This window comes from Opisthorchis viverrini (genome assembly GCF_000715545.1).
Source record: "Opisthorchis viverrini unplaced genomic scaffold scaffold232, whole genome shotgun sequence".
Classification (NCBI taxonomy): Eukaryota; Metazoa; Platyhelminthes; class Trematoda; order Opisthorchiida; family Opisthorchiidae; genus Opisthorchis; species Opisthorchis viverrini.
The window spans coordinates 18,895-37,287 of record NW_008752096.1 but is presented as its reverse complement, the minus strand read 5'-3'; the positions used below and the strand labels follow the sequence as shown (position 1 = coordinate 37,287).

At 44.4% G+C, this 18,393-nt stretch overlaps 1 protein-coding gene across 1 annotated transcript in view; it reads right to left on the bottom strand.

Moving 5' to 3' along the window:
- Window positions 1–18,156, bottom strand: part of T265_11014 (hypothetical protein) — a gene marked incomplete at both ends in the record, with an annotated part of 45,853 nt that extends 27,697 nt beyond the window's left edge. The window contains 8 exons of the mRNA XM_009177551.1: window positions 448–578; window positions 4,048–4,395; window positions 7,270–7,585; window positions 10,106–10,173; window positions 10,530–11,352; window positions 11,621–11,824; window positions 13,472–13,674; window positions 17,814–18,156. Of these exons, the coding sequence (XP_009175815.1) occupies window positions 448–578; window positions 4,048–4,395; window positions 7,270–7,585; window positions 10,106–10,173; window positions 10,530–11,352; window positions 11,621–11,824; window positions 13,472–13,674; window positions 17,814–18,156 (2,436 nt within the window). The remainder of the gene's footprint in view (window positions 1–447; window positions 579–4,047; window positions 4,396–7,269; window positions 7,586–10,105; window positions 10,174–10,529; window positions 11,353–11,620; window positions 11,825–13,471; window positions 13,675–17,813) is intronic.
- Window positions 18,157–18,393: the final 237 nt, after the last annotated feature.

The window sequence follows — 18,393 nt, the reverse complement described above, 5'->3', positions numbered from 1 at the left end:
ACCCACCGCTACGCACAACTACGCACTGATGATGTCACCTCGATTGGTGATGAAACGTTTGCAACCAAATTGCCCAGCTCAGCGAACAAGCCAACGACCCTCAACACTGTTTACCGCTCCCAGCAACGAATGGGAGAGGCACTGGGATGCTCACGACTGGCTGGATACTTGCTTATGCACCCTTGTTTGCTGCATCCTGACAAACCTCCAACATCGTTTGGACACATTTTTGCCGGCAGTGGCTTTTTTTCGGGTCACAGGCTTGAGCTCATTACCAGAACGTGAATTGTCTCAGTGCAGCTAATGAATCACACCTAATCACATTCAATCAGGCTGAATTCCAGTGTTCAACAAATATTCATATAAACTAGAAGAGTACTAGATTGGATAAGAATTTAGGCCGAGTAAGCTGAATCCATGACAAATAATTGAGAAATAAATGCATACTAGAAAGAACGTGGGACCAGAATTTATGCAGAATGGGCGCTTACATGCCTCGGGTGGACCGTCTGTTTCCGAGTCGGGTAAGCTTGCACAGGCAGATTCAGAGAGCTCACTAGCCGGAGTTGATGCGCGAGCTACAGGAAGAGAGGAGGGAGTCACACAAGGTACTGTTAGCAGTCACTTGAAGTACAATGGATCATGGGAAGACATTACACACAAAAAGCGACACATATTGGACACCGAGACTGATAGCTAAAGGGCCGAAAAAATTAACACAGGGTAAGAAGAAAGGAATTCATATGTTCAAAGATAGAACTATATGAAAACCCGTCCTTCCATTGTAACGTCTTAATGAGTAAAAACATGGTACAAGATGAAGATGACCCTTCACAACGCGATGAACTCCTCAGTAGAATGGTTGTTGGAAGTCCATTTCCGATGTTTGACAAGTGAACAGAAATGACTATATCCGTTACGTACAAAGAATAAATCAATGCTAAGAAACAACTGTAAAGGTCAAGCAAGAAACGTGATGCTTACAGACTAATGATTGTAATGGAGCATACTGTGTCAGGTCAGGCTGATTATGCTAGCTCGTGATAGGATTGCGTGATCCGAACAAAAAAGTAAACAGTTAAAGTGGGCGTACGAGATCTCGGTCACCACCAATGCCTTTCCACAGAATACACCTTCAAAGCCGACAGAATTCGGTTTAAGTACCAACGAGCGAGGGTTGCGTAGTGTCGACCTCAGCAAGACAGTCTTTAGTGTTCTATGGCGTCAAAACACCGGAGCGGTACAATTTTCTACCGCGAACTTTAGACCTCACCATTCTGGACCACAACGATGTTCTAAGTATTTGGAGTGCCACCACCTTAAATTAGTACTCCTACGTCAAACTCATACAGCATTTGAAAAAAAACGACAGACCAACGGTAAGAAGGTTGCTCAGAAGCTTGCGTGTCAACCATTTCTAAGAGAAACAAAACAGGCTGAATAGTAGTCACCAGGGTATGCACAAAGACACTAGTGTATGAAACGAAAAAACGCCCTAAGGTCGTTGGGGGGAAAATATCGTGGCCAAAAGCTCGTACACAAAAACAACACGCAAGGGAAAAACGGCATGAGCAACATGGGGAACGGGAACGGTGCACACAGAACACAAGAAAAACGAGAGCAACGAGAGAAAAAAATGCGACAAACAGCGCGGAGAATAAGGCGGGCTGCGACAATATGAAAGCGAACAGGAAGGCCTGGGACACAGTATTGAGTGTACTTGAGCAGCTTCCATTAAGTCTCTTCATTGCCAACCGCTTTTTCAATTCACACTCAGCTGTTCTACGGTTCGCGATGATACCAAGCACAGCTTGTCTGGTGACTAAGAACATAAGCGGAAACGAAAAGGACGAACAAAAAGTGAATGGAAACGAAGCAAGGAAGTTAGATCAGGGCTTCTGGATAGTTCGTAACTGCTCGTCCAACCAAACACAGGGAGTACACCAGACATCTTCATTAAAGGTAGACTGACAAAGAATCCAGGGAATACCAATATCGGACTTAGCTTTAAGTACAGTGAATCATTGATAACACTAGTAGTGACATTAGTCATTACTACTATTAGTAGTAGCCACGCGGGGGTTCCGAAGTTACGAGGCGCTTGACATGCCAAAGAGCAACAGAGCAAGCGAATGGTCGTTGCTTTGAATACTCGGCATAGGAAGCGTCGTGAACAGTCTTGGAGAGTACTGGTGGCACCAAACGCAGAATGATATCATTAAGTAAAGCTACTGGTCAATAACGAGTAGACGTGCAGCGATCGTAGTGGTAATTTGCTTTTTAAACCCCAGTTCTGGACATGAATCGCTTTATCCGGTGCCTAACCGCCCTGCCACCCGAAAGGAGCCCGAGTGCCGAGATACTTCCAGGTTTCCCAAGTATAGACAGAAAAAGTCGAGATGCCGAGTTTGGGTTCGAACCACGGACCTTCCGGTCGACAGGTTCGTGCCTTAAACAGTGAGTCATCTCTAGTCCCGTTACCAAAACTGTGGATAACACTAAGGAAAAAAAACGATAAGACAACAGCAGTTGATTCTTGAAGAGCCCAAAATACTAGAATCATTTCATTCAGGTCATCAACATGATTATAAGGCACGTGCCATGAGACGTGCATATTTATTCTACTATTCTCAGCCCCAATACTTAAAATACATTGATTATGTACAAATAGGAACTGCTGAAAAACTGGAACGGACAGACAAGTGCACGCGTCACGTGATCTACATCACCGAAGCCAAACACTTTCCTTTAAAACTATTTTTTGCATACAACACTGACTGACGACATTGATCAGCAGGACCTCGTGGATATACGGAATTCCAGAATAGAGAATTCCGATCGACAATGAGTGACGGGTCTCTTAAAAGTACACACGATGAATCAATCAGCCACGTTTCATAAATGTCACTTTTAAGAAGAATCACCTCGAAGGTTTAAATGCGGGGTCGGAATAGTTCTCTCCAAAGAACAAATTCCCAAGCACCTAACCTATGGTGACCTAGGTGAACGTTAATCGTAGTGCTGTTCAGCCACTCGAGACCGAACGGGACTACCAGTCGGAAGGCCACGGGTTGAGATATGCACCGTTGACGATTCCCAATAAGGATGAAACGACTCTACGGTGCTTTTAGGCTTCCCAACATGGAGTGGCCTTACTGAAAGGACGAAATCTCAAATAAAAAATTCGGATTCAAAGTAGGTCAATCCTTTACCTGGCAAAATGCATGAAAGCGGTAAGGAAAAGTTCGAGTACTATCGGCATTTTTCAGGACAGGGTCAGCTTGATCCTTAGTATGCTCGCCTAAGAGATACTGCAAGGTACGACCGCCACTTGACATCAGTGGAATTTTTTGTTATTTTCGATTTGGCAGTGCAGACACATTGGAAGGCTTCTGTGGCCTTTCAACCACTTTTTATCCTTTCTTACGGTACAGCATCTCAACAGTGGGTCAGTGGCATCCACCACTGATTTTGTGTTATCAGTGATGACGATGACGATATTGATCGATGCCGCTGCCCATCTGATCATTCGGGCTCATCAAATGTCAGAACATAGAAGGTAACAGCAAAGATCGGATAAAGCAGATTCCACGACAATGGAGCACGAATTTAGGCTTAGCAGGAAGCATGGAAGTCACTGCGAAAAGAGTATCGTTGTGCTCCAGCGGATACAAGAGATTTTCAGAACTTCAGTCCAGTTCCTAATATCATCATTACTTGCAATAACCTTCCTCTGAGAGAATATACACATACATGTGAGTCATTAAGCGAATGTAGTATACAAACTTGTAGTGCGAAGACAATAGATAAGACAACAGATAAGCCATAGCAATAATGGATCCCGTGATGATGGTTCCACACCCATCAAGAGTGTATGGCTGTTCACACGTGGTCCCTTTGTTAACCTAGCGCTCTGCAGCACCAATTCAACTGTGGCGTAGTTACCTTCAGAAGTGGAACCAACGGACGTAATATTCAACGAAAGTATCCGAGAACATCGTCTGAACTTGCATAAACATGCACAGCGACCAGCAAGGACCAACTTACGAGCATTCCCCCGACTGGTCGTTGGTTTCCGCCGCTTGCCTCCAACACCTGCCAACGGCTGTTGTTGTTGCTGTAATTGTTGTGGCTGGTGTGAAGAAATCTGACTAACCACTCCACTTAAACTGGCCCCGTTACCCAGCACGGATTGACCATCTGCATTTGCACAAGCGACTGCGGCTGCGAAATTCACTGCAGCTCCAGTTAGACCACCCTGGTGATTAGTAGTGACCAGCATGGAAGGTGAGGCGGCTGAGGCTGCACCTTTACGCTTCCAGTAGTAATAGAATGCAATTAATTCTTTAACGGTTTTGACGGGTTTGTTGTCCCCTGTGGCATCGTTAGACAGACCTGAAACAGAACAACGGACGAACGAAAGGATAGATAAGCATAACGGGAGTACGGTCAGCAATAAGGAAAGTACAAAGAGCTAAGGTTTAACATCCTAATGCGATCGGCTACGGCTAGTTCACGAAAGCCGGAGGTTCACGGAACCTTCGTGTTCTCATTTGTAAACACGCATAGGCAAGTAAACATGGTTTCGTTATTTTTTAGGTTTTCTCAACAGCGAGGTACCAGGTGCAAACTAAACTGATTTAAGAGCGGATAATCAGAAATGGCACCTTATCCGCTGGGCTGACCATTTTGGACAACAGTTTAGTTGGTCATCTGGCTTTGTAACCATCATTCAACCAACTCGAACCTTGGCCTGAGTTAAGTCCATTATTCAGTTTCTGAGGTACCAATGTGTCTTTTTGCTTTGCATTGCCATTGGGGTGTTGAGCCGGATTAACTCCCACCGGTGTTGTTTAAAGACTGTGGTTGATCTTAGTGTTTTGCCTTGACCAGGCCGTTTAAGGTGAGGTGGGAACAAAGATTCGTCCCGAAAACGAAGCCAATCACTCATTGTAACCTCATGCAAAAAGGGTACCTGACTGCCATGTCATTCGAAGGAAACACGATGGCTGAGATACTGCTAGATTGCCCAAGACTGGACAAGAGCAGTCGAGAAACACGGACCTTTCGGCCAGTAAATTCGCGCTTTAAACCCATCTCAAAATGACCCACAGACTCGTTGCTGGCACCCGAAGTCCGGATACTAAATATGCTCAGGAAGGGATGTGTTGGATGAAGCAGAGCGAACTTAAAGCCTATTGAATCTCAGTTTATGAGGCGAAAAAGAATATGCACAAAGCTGTCCTGCTAATTTCGAGGTGGTTTGTACTCCGAAGTACGTAAATGAAAACAAGTATCCTGTAAAACACCAAATAATTGGGCATTTCCCTATAAAGAAAACGGTATACCGGTCCAGTCAAAGAATTAAAAAACAGAGTTAAGGATAAGTCAATTGATTCAAACCTGAACAAAACCTGATTCGGTGGGGCAAATTCAGTCGTGAGCCATGCGGTACGGTAGTGAGTTCGTTGAGTTTAATAATTCTCCAGGCCTCGTTTCTTTGTTATCCTGGTCGGATATTCTTTTTGAAGTTAAAAAATGCCATGTTGGCTCCGAAAATTACACAAATCATATGAACCCGCTTCGGGCCTTAACCACTGAAGCATTTGGGTTCAATGGTCATCATTATAAAAGTTTATTATGAGAATGAGCTACAAGAATGAATGTGTCCTACCAAAAGAACGCCTATATAGACGTAATACACTACTCATAAGGTTGTTGGAAACTCCTCGACAGCTCACGACCGCTCTCGTTCCCTTTGGGGTTCATCAGGTAGGCAACCCTATGTTCTACTTGAACCTAAATTGCACGAAATGAGCGAAATACACCCATTTGCATACCAATGTGGTTTTAACAGAAGACTCAACTGGAACCCAACTGAATCCCTCGTTTATGATGTTATTAAGCAAAACCAGAACGCCTCATGTTTCAGTTGGTACGGTATTCGGGATATCGCGATACATTGTATGGATATAACGCAATTAAGGTTCAAGTAGAACATAAGGTTAACAGGAACTCCGAGAGTGCGCCTATCTGACGAGCCCCAAGAAGGGCAGAACCGGTCGTAGGCTGTCGAAGAGATTTCAGCAACCTTAAGAGTAGTGCATAACGTCTATACAACGTACTGCGATATCTCGAATATCGTACCAACTGAAACATGAGGCGGCTTGGTGCAGAGCATTCAGTCGCTTAATAACACCATAAACGAGATATTTAGCTGTGTCCTAGGTGAATCTGCCATCAAAACCAGACTGATATGGAAATGAGTGTATTCGTCGAAGAACACTTGTACTTGAGTAAAGTACGACACAACCAGTGGACAGCCGTGAGAACGAAAACTTGGGCTGCTGAATATAAGCCGTTTTACAGTGTCAACGGTCCTACCAGGATTGAGAAGAAGGGTAGTGTTCACTGGACACACATGAGCACTATAATAGGCGCAATGTGATGCACATTTTATTCGGTCCCTTCCATGGTTGAGAAGTACCTGGCTAGGAAAGAATCCGATGAGTGAAGTGTCAACTTCTAGCAGAACAGGTTGATTGTGTAAGAGGTGAAGAAAATTAAGGCATAAAAAGGCTTGTATATCCGCTTGCTACTATCGGCCGTTCAGCAGTATCTGCAATATTCCAGCAAATAGTCTATCTGTTGGTTTTAAAGAATTAACCGCAATTTTTGACGAACCCGACTTAGACTGGGAAACTGCGGATTCTAGGTGGTCGAAGATCATACTTTGTCCGAGTATGCGAAAATGCATGGCCAAATGGAGACAGCTTAAGGCAAAAGTCCGCATTAAGGTGCTATACGGGTAGTTCGTAACAACTGACACGTCCATCTAACCTTGGCGGGTTTTAAACATCTGTTGGGGTGATTCGCACCAAAAATTACTGGATAATTTCTCGACAAAAATGCTGACTAGTCTAGGTAGCATAAAGCTTGAGAACGGGTTAATTGTGCCGGTTACCAAATGTTGCCATGCTAGTGTTCACACGGATTACGAATGACAAGTACTCCACAGGAGTACCCAAGCTCTTGACAAAACCAGATACGTACACGTGATCGTGTCTAAATATCAGTATGAGTGGTGCCGCCATTGATGAGGTGGAAAAAGCCTGATGATTACAAACAGTAGGGTGACTGTAGCTGAAAATCACACTCATCTGATCTAAAGGAAACGATTAGCAACGCACTGCTTGTAGTATCTTTCGATTGAGTCTGTGGCACAGTATCTTTCAACCTGCACAGCTCATGTTAGAAAAAAGTAAATACCTTGGTCTGATTCTTCACCAGCCTGAGGGTGATCCTCAGTCTTCAAGTCCATCATTTCCTCTTCATCGGTCTTTACTTTATGGTTACAGCTCGCCCCAGAAACACCAGCTCGGCGACGTCCCCTACCACGTAACCGTCCAGATAATGGGGTATTGCCTGTTCCTGGATGCCCCAGCTGTGTTGAAGGTGTGGCTGCGATGGCCGAAGCCCGACCACCGAAGAAATCACGCTGAATTGCAAAGAAATCCTTCCCATGGACTCGAAGTGCATAGGCGAAAAGGCGTACCTGATCAGCTGTCCAATGTCGGGGCGTATCCTTTAGTTGAGCAAAAAAACATTATAAAATGTGCATAAGGTGAACAATCAAACTGAAGATTGTTTTGTCATCCGAATGAAGTAGATGGACAAACATCAAAGTACGAACTGGATTAAAAAACAGTCGTCGGTTGAGACAGATGAACAGTGGGTATCCGATTGACATCTATATAAGTGACTTGTCACACAGCTGGGTAACACTCACACATTCATATACTCCATCTACCTAGCGATGCTCCACGTGACGATTCCGTCGTTTATCTAACCTTGCAGTTGAACACAGTTGTTCTCCCCTCCATTATACGATCGAAGCCACTTGGCTTTTTCGAGGTCGTAAAGCTGAATGACTATACTACAGCAAGTTCGTCCACATAAGATAGAGATGATGGAGAGGAAACCACTGGGCCTTATACACCATGACAGTGGAATATCCATCAATTCGGTCTTGCGTGCCCAAATAAGATTCAGAATCCAACTTCTACCGAATGGTTAGACAGCTGCCCTCAAAACACATTCACGATTTTCGCGGGAAATCCGACGACTATCAAGATGTGGGCCCCCGATTTCCACCAGTGCTAAGTTAACCACTGAATCATATTGCTTCTTCATGTGGCGAAAAGTAGAACAGCTACTCCTCGGCCAGCTGCCATGCGAGCAAACCATGTCTATAAGCCATCAACAATTTTGTCCCCGAACTCTCAACTAAAAGGTAGCCTTCAGAGTAGTCGATGTTACTAGTCCACGATCTTGTATTTCATTGTCAATCATCATCACCATCATCAAATACAGCAATATCAGTGTGACACTGATTCTATAAGCCATCAACAATTTTGTCCCCGAACTCTCAACTAAAAGGTAGCCTTCAGAGTAGTCGATGTTACTAGTCCACGATCTTGTATTTCATTGTCAATCATCATCACCATCATCAAATACAGCAATATCAGTGTTGACACTGATGCTTTACTGTCAATTCATGAACTGAGTGCTCCAGGAGTCGCTTTTACCTGGTACATGGGAGGCCGATAAGCACCCTTCAAGGTAATTTGACGCCGAAATAACGGTAACCGGGTGAAGAGGACTATCCATTTTGAAAATCACGAGATATACATCCGTAACCAGATATGGTTGCAAAAAGAGCAGCGACTATTCTGCTAAATCCTCTAGATTTTTCATAAACGGATCGAAATAATGCGGCAGTAGATAGGAAGACCTCTAAGATCCTGGCAGACAGGAATGGATAGTTGACGCTAACCAACTTAAAAGCGATTTCGTTCGTTTTCAGACGAGCCAGTAACACCATTCCTTCCAAGCGTGACGGAGAAAGCACAGAAATCAGAAACTGAGTTGGCGCACATGAGACCGATCTGAAGCTCATGGACTCATTCCGAGAGTAAAACCGATTGCGTTACGCTGTCCCAATTTTCCTGTCACCCGCCAAAGAATTAGGGCGCTGAAATTCAGTGCTTCGTGAGTTTCATGGAGGACTTCTTGAGATAATTTCAAACCACTGGAACCCGTGGAGTTAGATTACTGTGCTTATTTTATCTACAGTATTGGGGAGATCGCACGATGAGCCAACGAATATCCTCCCCTGGTGCCAGTGGTCAGAAATTTCCACCTCTGGTCTTCATGTTGGTTTCAGACAACTCAACGGTGGGATTTTAACTGTAACAATGATTTTTGAACGAACAAAGCGTATATAAAACCTCTGTGAAAACCGGATCGACAGAGACCAGTTGAAACAAGACAGCCGAGGGTAAAGAGTTGTGTGGTCGGTTTATCGGTGACTTATTCCACTAGCATCCACTTAAAAAAAACTTTACTCGTCTCAGTTCATTTCCGCCTGCCTATTTATACAGTATTTAAATCAATGCATAAAGCCAAAAGCTTACCTTTAACACGGTAAGATCACAGAAATCGCCAATTAATAAATCATACGAAGTCCGTTGATAGGTATGAGTTACTCTGTTGACACATTATTTCAGCCGATTTGATTGCATAAGGTCGTTATTTGTGATTGAAGGCTTTGGTCGTTGGTTCGTTCGCTGAGCAGGGCAAGTTGATTGCGAACGTTTCATCAACAATCGAGGTGACATCATCAGTGCGTTGTTAACGAGTGTGGTGCAGCTACGCCTCAACTGACCACTTCCACGCATTCCCTCCGGATATGCCGGTTCGTTCGCAACTTACAACGTCCGCGTGCCCATTCCGATGAGACCGCTTCAGGTGGTTGCAACCCTACCATAATATCGCCATCAGGCCTAACCCGTATCAGGCAAGATGTAACGATCGTGTGCGGGTGATACGAAGTGAGGCTGACTTGCTTTGTTGTTGAGTCAGAGGGGGCAGGGGCCATTCCACTCGACTGCAACGCACAACCGGGGTCACTTAGACCACCAAGTTGACTAGATTAACGGTCCACTAGTAGTATCAACTGATGTGACATGAATGACAGGGGAGCATTTATGTTAGGTTTTTGACGTGTGGGAAGCAAGACAGGCTACTAGTGAAGATTCCTCACGGATGAGAGGCTAGAGTTGGCTAAATAAGCACCAGTATACGAGTACTCGTTAAAGAGTGCCGGGAAAGCTGGGAAAAATAAAGTTAAATGTTCAATTCCATTTACGCTTGCTACGGCGTGACCGGAAACACGCAACTAGACAGTGTTACGAGAATAACGAACTTATACTGAACGACCGCTTGGGAGAACGCAAACGATTGAATTTCAAGGCGCATGTTCTCTGGAAAGACAAAATAGCAACAAATACGTCGTGATGTGCTCAAACGGAGTCCATGACAGTCCTAGTTCGGACGTGTAGCCTACTTTCCTATGTGCCGGTGTTCGGGTGGCTTAACTGCATCTTGAAATATACGGGAGCATTTCCTTCCAGAAGAAGAACTGAGGCTAGGAAGCGTAACATTATAATGGAAAAGCGTGTACCTACAGTAAAGGGCACCACTTGCCTTGGATGCGATCGGATTGTAGGATATACTCTGAAGAGCATGTTTGAGAGAGTACCCCGACTTGTGCAAAGTGTCGTATGCATGTTGGGTAGTTGCAGCCAGATTGGCAAGAGTAAGGCCGTTCTCAGCTGATGATAAATCATCATCTGCACCGCCAAACCCGAAGAACGCCACCATCGATCGCACCGCATCCAAATAGGTTTTCAGAGGCTCATCCATAATATCACCATTGAACAAATGATTAACCTCAGATGCCTTAAGGTTGTTTGCTGCGGATAACCTCTTGGCTAAACCGTGGGGTCGCCAAGTCAAGGTTTCAAATCGTCTAGCACGCCGTCTGCGGGAAAGCAGTTTTCTGACAGATGATTCTGCAACTGTGTGACGATGGGAATGAAGATGTGCCAATGAAGGGGAATCCTCTCTAGGCCGTACGGAAGAGAAGTTCTCCAAGGCGGGAGGAGACTTTGGTACATCCGTATCCAAATCAGCATCCTCAAGTTTGCATTGTTCCTCTATTGTTTGAGGCTGCTTCTGAGAAATGCATTCTTCCATACTATGAGGAGCTTCCGTTACTGAAGCGGCAGCGATGGGAGAATGCGTTCGTTCATCAAGTTCAGGTTTCGACTCATCAAGCAGCCCACCAGGCGGAACACGAGGTAGTTTAGATCTACGTGGGTAATGCCCATGGGTACTGTGGAGAAAGCGACAACTTCTGCCGCACCGAAGTTTATGTGGATGTGGATGGTAGGTCGCAGGCGGTAGATGTCGAAAGCGTGGTATGTTGGCCTGGAAGGCATGACCTACCTAGAAGCCGTAGGAAAAGGGAACAAACAAAAAAAAATCACCCGATCAGAAACCAAGGAATTAGTCTGCAGAGCAATTCCTATTAAACTTCATCGTGTATTGAGACTCACAACAGCTTTCCAAGCTCAAAGCACAGAGCTTCCCAAGCGTGTTTATCCAAATGAATAATAGAACTACGAAGGATAGCAATGCGGAACATTTCGAACAGAGGAGGATCATCATAGCAATTCAATAAAGCTTCCTTATCCTGCGGATTATTGTAACTCACCCGGATCTCAGCACGAGTATGCATTAGTCTTCGAGTTTCCGGGTTGTAGGCAAAAACGTAGAAAAAGCAATCTTCCTCGTCCGGGGAGAAAGTGTTCAGCGCTGTGCGTAGGTCTTGTAAATGGCTAACTTTACAACGTCCACGCAGTTGCTTCGAGGCGATTGTTTCCTGCACTTCAGAGACAAATAGCTCACGTGACAGTACCTGAAACGTTCGAAAACCCCAGATGCAAAGTGAAAGGCGAACTGGTAGATGGAATAGAGAAAGTGAAGGCCAGGAAGATTATGTATTGCTTTACGATGAGAGTTGTCCGTGAATTCGGTTGTCTATTCGATCCTCAACGTCTACAAGTAACGTGTTTGGGCCCATCGAGGTTAAGCTAAGATCCAAGGAAAATGAAGCGGACAGCTGTACATACAAATGCAGCTTGGTGGGCATTCCCATGGTAACATCTGACACAGAATCAACAGTGGACGACCTAAATGAATAGACCCAGAGCATCGAGAAGTAAAAAATGGAGACAGCCCGTGTGTTTTTCCTCCAATGAAGAATGAAATCGTCTCCGTTAGCCACTCTGTACCGACATAGTTATTGTTGGAAGGAACATTTACAAAAGCGTATCCATGTTGACCTACTTTTAACAGGCCTATCCACACCAATCGCCAAAACTGAGCACTACAAAGTAACGTATGTGGCGAACAAAACTTAAGAGGAAATACGTTCGTTCAGCTGTGACACCCTTTCCGTGCCTAGCTAACATGCCACCCGAATGAAGCACGAGGGCTCAGATACTACCCAAGCCTAGAGAGGAGCAGGCGAGATACCGAGATCGGGTTCGAACCACGGACCTTTCGGGCAGTAGGTTCGCACCATAACCAGTTATCTCGAAATTCAAACATGTGTACTATATGCGCCAGGTTCTTCGAGAACGTTGGAATAAAATCAACCGCAAGTAAATGAAGTAGAAGACTGAGTCGTAAATAATATAGGACCGAGAGGGTATTCAAGCGTGTTCATTCAGTGTTCCCACCAAACAACCACTTCGCCCAAATAGTTCTCGCCTTCAATTTGGTTCGCCTGAGAAAATGCGCCTCATACCAAGACTTGATATCAACCGAAGGGTTGTGGACCATTGAAATGAGACTATCATAATTAGACAACCGATCCGGAAAAAAGCAAATGAAACGTTTCCATTTTAGACGGGAAGATTATGAACGGAGAGACAAGTATAATCGTGGAAATATTGAATGTGACCAACCAATTCAACGCGATAGAAACAAGCACTAAGAAATCTATCATGAGGCGTTGGTTTTTCCATGTGATCGCCATCACAGTACTTTTTGTTCACACGACTCAAATCACCTCCACATTGACCGGCCGATAGTAGGTGGTAACATAATGGAGAAGATGCTATTCTGGTAACATAATTTTACATCAACATATTGGCCGCCATTCATGCTAGTCATCGAATTCGGGTCGCCCAACCCATAGGTGATCTAGTTTTTTTTCAAAGTAGCAAACTTAAGTTATAATGCTAAACGTTCTATGACAGTGCAAAGTACTTATAAATCCACTCTGAGGGGAGGGTCGCATGATTGAAACACCAAACCCTCCGTCCAGTCCTTAAATTTTCAAGTCCCATACACATGATGAGTGACGACCGTTTAACCGACAGTAACTAACTCAAAGCAGCCATGCCACATAAGCAGCGATAAAATGGAAAGAATGGAAAGCAGGGAATGAATAAAGAAGACTGCTTGGGAGTTTTTGTACGAACTTCCAAAGTAAACCAAAAAGGCGGAATAAAAGGTGGATGTGTGAAAATTGGGTGGCGATGAGAACAGAAATTACCTCAGCTTTTCGTAGTGAATTCGACGGTGAGTGAAACAGCTCGCGTTCAAGTATACACTGTTTGGACGACTCGGGAATATCATGAGTCCGGTAGAAGCATTTTACTGTGATTGCAAATTTATCACGTCGGGAGAATTTGATCTCTTCAATGAGCCCAATAGTGAAATACTCGAAGTCGGGTTCCTCGTAGTACACGAAATTGCCTTTCAAGAGAGGAAAACAGAAATGTAACCCAGCAAAATTGTAGCAACGGACCGATGGAAGCCGTTTTTTGAGGGTTATCATTACCAATGACTGCCAGATCTATCCGGTGAAGTAACCCCATAGGTCGCCCCACTACAATATCGTCAGCACCATTTAGTCTAGGTTTTTGTGTCCTGAAGACTACTTTGTGGAGAAACGAGATATATTAGAAGAGCAAAACCGAGCGTTTCAGGAACTGCGTTCTCCAGCTGCTCTTTCTTCCCGGCCCAATCCGATCAGCCCCATAACACTTTACACATCACTACCCATTTCGTACTGGGCATACATTTGATTATGTTGCAAGATGCCATTCAAAGTTTGAACTTATGTCAATCGCGACAAAAGATGCCACATAACAATAATGATAATAATAAAACAGCAGCAGATGAGAAAAGTTCGTCGCTATGATTACTGACTACTGATGCAAAAATGAATCAGAACAGACCTAACAAGGACATGATAAAACTCTCCTTAACTGCGGAAGGGGCCTCAGTCAGTTTTCTGGCTTGCTTCAGGAGTTATAGAACGTTTGGGACGTTCAGAAGCATTTCGTTCAACTGACTTTGGCCCTTAATCCATAAACCTTAACCCATAACCGACTGAGCAAACCTGACTCGCACAGTGAATAAGTGATATCCTCCATTGGTTTATGTCGACAATGCATATGGAGGGCCGAAACGTTATTCAATAAAATAAGCCGGAAACTAAGCTCACTGTGCTGCCCTCCCAGCCCCGGTTTAGAACTAACGATGGAGATTATCTTCAAACCAATTTACGCTTGCATTTTTCCACTTTTAGGCAGGTAAAATGCTAATACGACCCTTCTTCAATCGTCTTGAACGCAAAGATCAAACATTAATCCATCATCGACAGCACACCAGTAATCACTGTCGTATGTTTCGGGACAAATGATCCCAGGGACCGCAAAGGAATCACAGCAGGATGACCGTGCAGCGAACCAAGAATAGCCTTGAAATCAAGCACAACAGCTCAACCGGTTTATCCCACCACCAGTAAAATGATGGATGTAAAAGCTGGAGTGATTCGACAACACAAAGATTGGCTGCAATAAATGCTTACCAAGCGGGATGTCTGCATATGCGTTCACACTTCAGCCCAAGCAAAACTGGAAGAAACGGCATACGATGCCCTTAAAATCTATTGGTTGCTCGTCCATCGTATCTCGTTCAACTATCCGTAAGTGAGGGATGCCAGAATAAGCACGCGATTGCGGCCACCTTTCAGGTGCTTTAACCCTTTTGTCTGGTGATCCTCGCTCTGTGAACGTGCTTGGCCGTCTGGCATATTCATGAGCGGAAATGCAACGAGAACACGCGCACATAAGATGGAACCGGTTAGTTTCACGATATGTTGCTCTCGTGCCGGTATGAAATTTCGTCGACTGGCCATAAACAAGCTGAAAGGCGTCCTATACTGCCCTTACATACGTCGCTACCGCACATCCACCAGAACAATATATGAGGACGGATAATCGTGAAAGCTGGGTGGACGGAATGAGCTCTAGATTCGTGATATGCATGCATTACTGACTACTTTTAGTGAGCTCAAATATCCGGTGTGCTAGCGTCACTCATCGTAGCTCTACACGGAAACTTCAAAATATCCTCACCACTCATTAGAAATTCACACTCAACTAAGAAGCAACTTGAAAAGTAGTCACAAGAGAAGCCAACGGACAGCAGTGCGCACGGAAGTAATCTGCGCTATCGATTATCACCGACGCAATACCAAGTAGCTCAGGTCAGGAATGTTCATTTGTTATCCGAAATACTGGGAATTCAAATCCTGCTCCGTACTAATAAGGTATACACTGGTAATGGAACTATTTTGCATGTTAAAATTTACGACTCGCATTTAAACGAGGATTTCCTACGTATCACAAACACTCGGTATGGTGACCGCTAGTGAAAAGTATGAATACGAATGTGCAATGGGGTTATTTGTTTTAGTTCACCAGTGTCATGGGAAAATCAAACTGGTTAACCGCTGTGTATAGATGACACCCGTTGTACTGGCAATTTTCGGGTCAGACCACTGATAACCGGTTCGTTGTCCTGTTGAGAAATGAATCTCTTTCTACATTAAAAATGAGCTGTAGGATAGGAGTGTGAAACTTAGAGCTATCGGGCATAGAGAGACAAGGCCGCGAAAGGTTGAATTCGAATAGAAGAGTATGCCATATATGGCAAACCAACCATCATTGCAACCACCGACCCCAAAGCGTGCGACTTTGTTCGCGGTTCTGGAGGAGAAGCACCGATTATGGATAAATTCCAATCAGCCGGTGGAATCATGAGTGGTACAGGCCGTAGTTTTAAAATTATTAGATAAAACAAGCAAACAATGCTTGAAGGAGTGTCGACTGTGGGAACGCTATGCTGCTATTGAACAACCGCAATCGTCTGTGACAAACCTGGAAAGCTATTAAGGAACTTGCAATGGCAAGGCCATTATTTTCGTACATTCCACTCATTACAACAACCCCTCGAAGTTGGTGAATTTTACAATTCGCAAAATGTTTAGACATAGACCTTAAGGCTAACTTTGGGAGACAATATATCCCCGGACAAAACACTACGGGTAACGCGAAATTCGCAGCAACACTGCCACCGCTCTTAAGTGACTACTACTTTCCCAGTAGTAGAGCATAGTCTGAACATAATCTGAACCATAATCATGTCAGCTCGCCAGTAGGGTCGTTGATGTTATGTGCTGTACCACGGGTGGACAGTTTGGATTTTGCTCGTGGCCTATATAAAGGGAGTAATGCGAATGGTCGGTCCACCAGCAACATTACGTCGGGATGGTGTGAACTACTGAAGCACCCCTACAGCTGCTGTGGTAGAGAAGACAGACACATTGGATACACTGACACGGGATGGGAGCAGATGTGGAAGGCTACATCGCTGATAATTCAGCCGAATAAGAGCTGCTGTAAGACGACTGAAGCTGCTCAGTATAGAAGTGTCGCCATTCAACGAAACGATTATAGAGAAGACGTTTTCAGTGCTTTTTCAACACCAGAACTTTAAAGTGAGTATACCAGTGTCTGAAGAAGATATTTGGAATAGGCCTTCTTCAAAACGTAATTCTGGCACTTGGGGTGGATTGAACTGCCGTCACTTTTGGGACGGAAATCTTTTTCCGAAGTGTTCGTCCTTTGAGGAATTACCTTGTCACTGATAAGTGCATTTCTATGATTATACGTGCTTGAAGGCAACTTTCGTTTCCACCCATTTTCAAGCCAGTATACTGATTAAAACTGTTCAAATTTCGACTCAATTTAGATTATTGCAAGTTAAAATAAAATGCGACCATCTGACACCATACACCAATCATATGCTAATTCGTGTCCAAACACAGTGAACAACGACAACCGAAAACGACTACAACTGTCATTCAAAGGCAAACGTCCATGGGATTTCGAAGGATGCGATAGTTTTCAGTTGATCAGAAACTGAGGGACTATCATTGATGTTTGTTTTTACCTCAGACAACCTAATGGTACCCGGTCTACATCAAAACATACTTTTTAATTACCTCCTAATGAGTTAGCTGACGCAGTATACAACAAGCAACCGTTCTGGGAAATCGGTGGTTTAGAAGCTGACTACCATGGCGCAGAGGCAAGATCGCGTAAACGCATAATAAAACTCGTATTGTGGCCTAGTAATGCGACTTTTGAGATCCAAGACTGTTTTGATGCAGCAAATGGTATCAATTACCAATCGGGCAACTTGAACTGGGTCCTTCATATTAGCACGCCAACTTCATCAGACGCATTTCCGTCAGATCACACACGAACGCCAAAAATATATATCATGGCCGAAGAATCCGAGTGTCGGAAGAGGGCACGTATTGCTTGGATAGGTTTATTTTCGATGGACTAAGTTGGGACCAGAAGAAATCATACCATAAGTACGTGTACATACAGAAATAAGATACCCAGGTGTTGATTTACAGGACGTAGACAACCTCTTGTCGGCTAATTCCATTTACAATGGTAAACTATGGATGAGAAAAGTCCTGATGTACAAGACAGAGTGCAACAACCTTGGCGTTGAGGAAAGTAGCTTACCGGTTTGGTATTCAGTCCCGTTAACGAGGCACGAGGAAACCCGTTCTTCGGCAGCGCCTCCACCACTGCCATTGGTAGCTCCTGTGTTGGCACCACCAGCAGCAGTGGCGGAGGCAGTACTGTTCGCACCTTTACCCTTGCCTCGTTTACTTCGACGTAAAGGGACTTCTAAATTATAGTCACCATTAGATTCCACCGGTTCCCCAGCTCCTTTGGTAGACTCTGTCTCCACAGGGTGATAATCCGTTTGAACAGCAGGGTCTGTATTCGGCAAATTTGGAGGAGTAGCTTCCTCGTGATAATTTGCATCACACGTGGACGGCAGAAAGGCACAGTCAGTCATTTTTCAGCTGGAAAAAAGATCGGCCGATAAATGTGATGCTCGGTAGAAACGCTAAAAGGAAGAATTCGGAGGAATAGTAGACAATGGATGGGATCGTTATAATGGACCGCCGTCTAAAGCAGGGACAGTATCAATGTGCGATGGTATTCGAAGGTGTTCGGTGGAATCTCACACCCCCACTGCACAGGACTGGACACTGCAATGGATAATAACCAAACTGGCATGTGACTAAAGAAC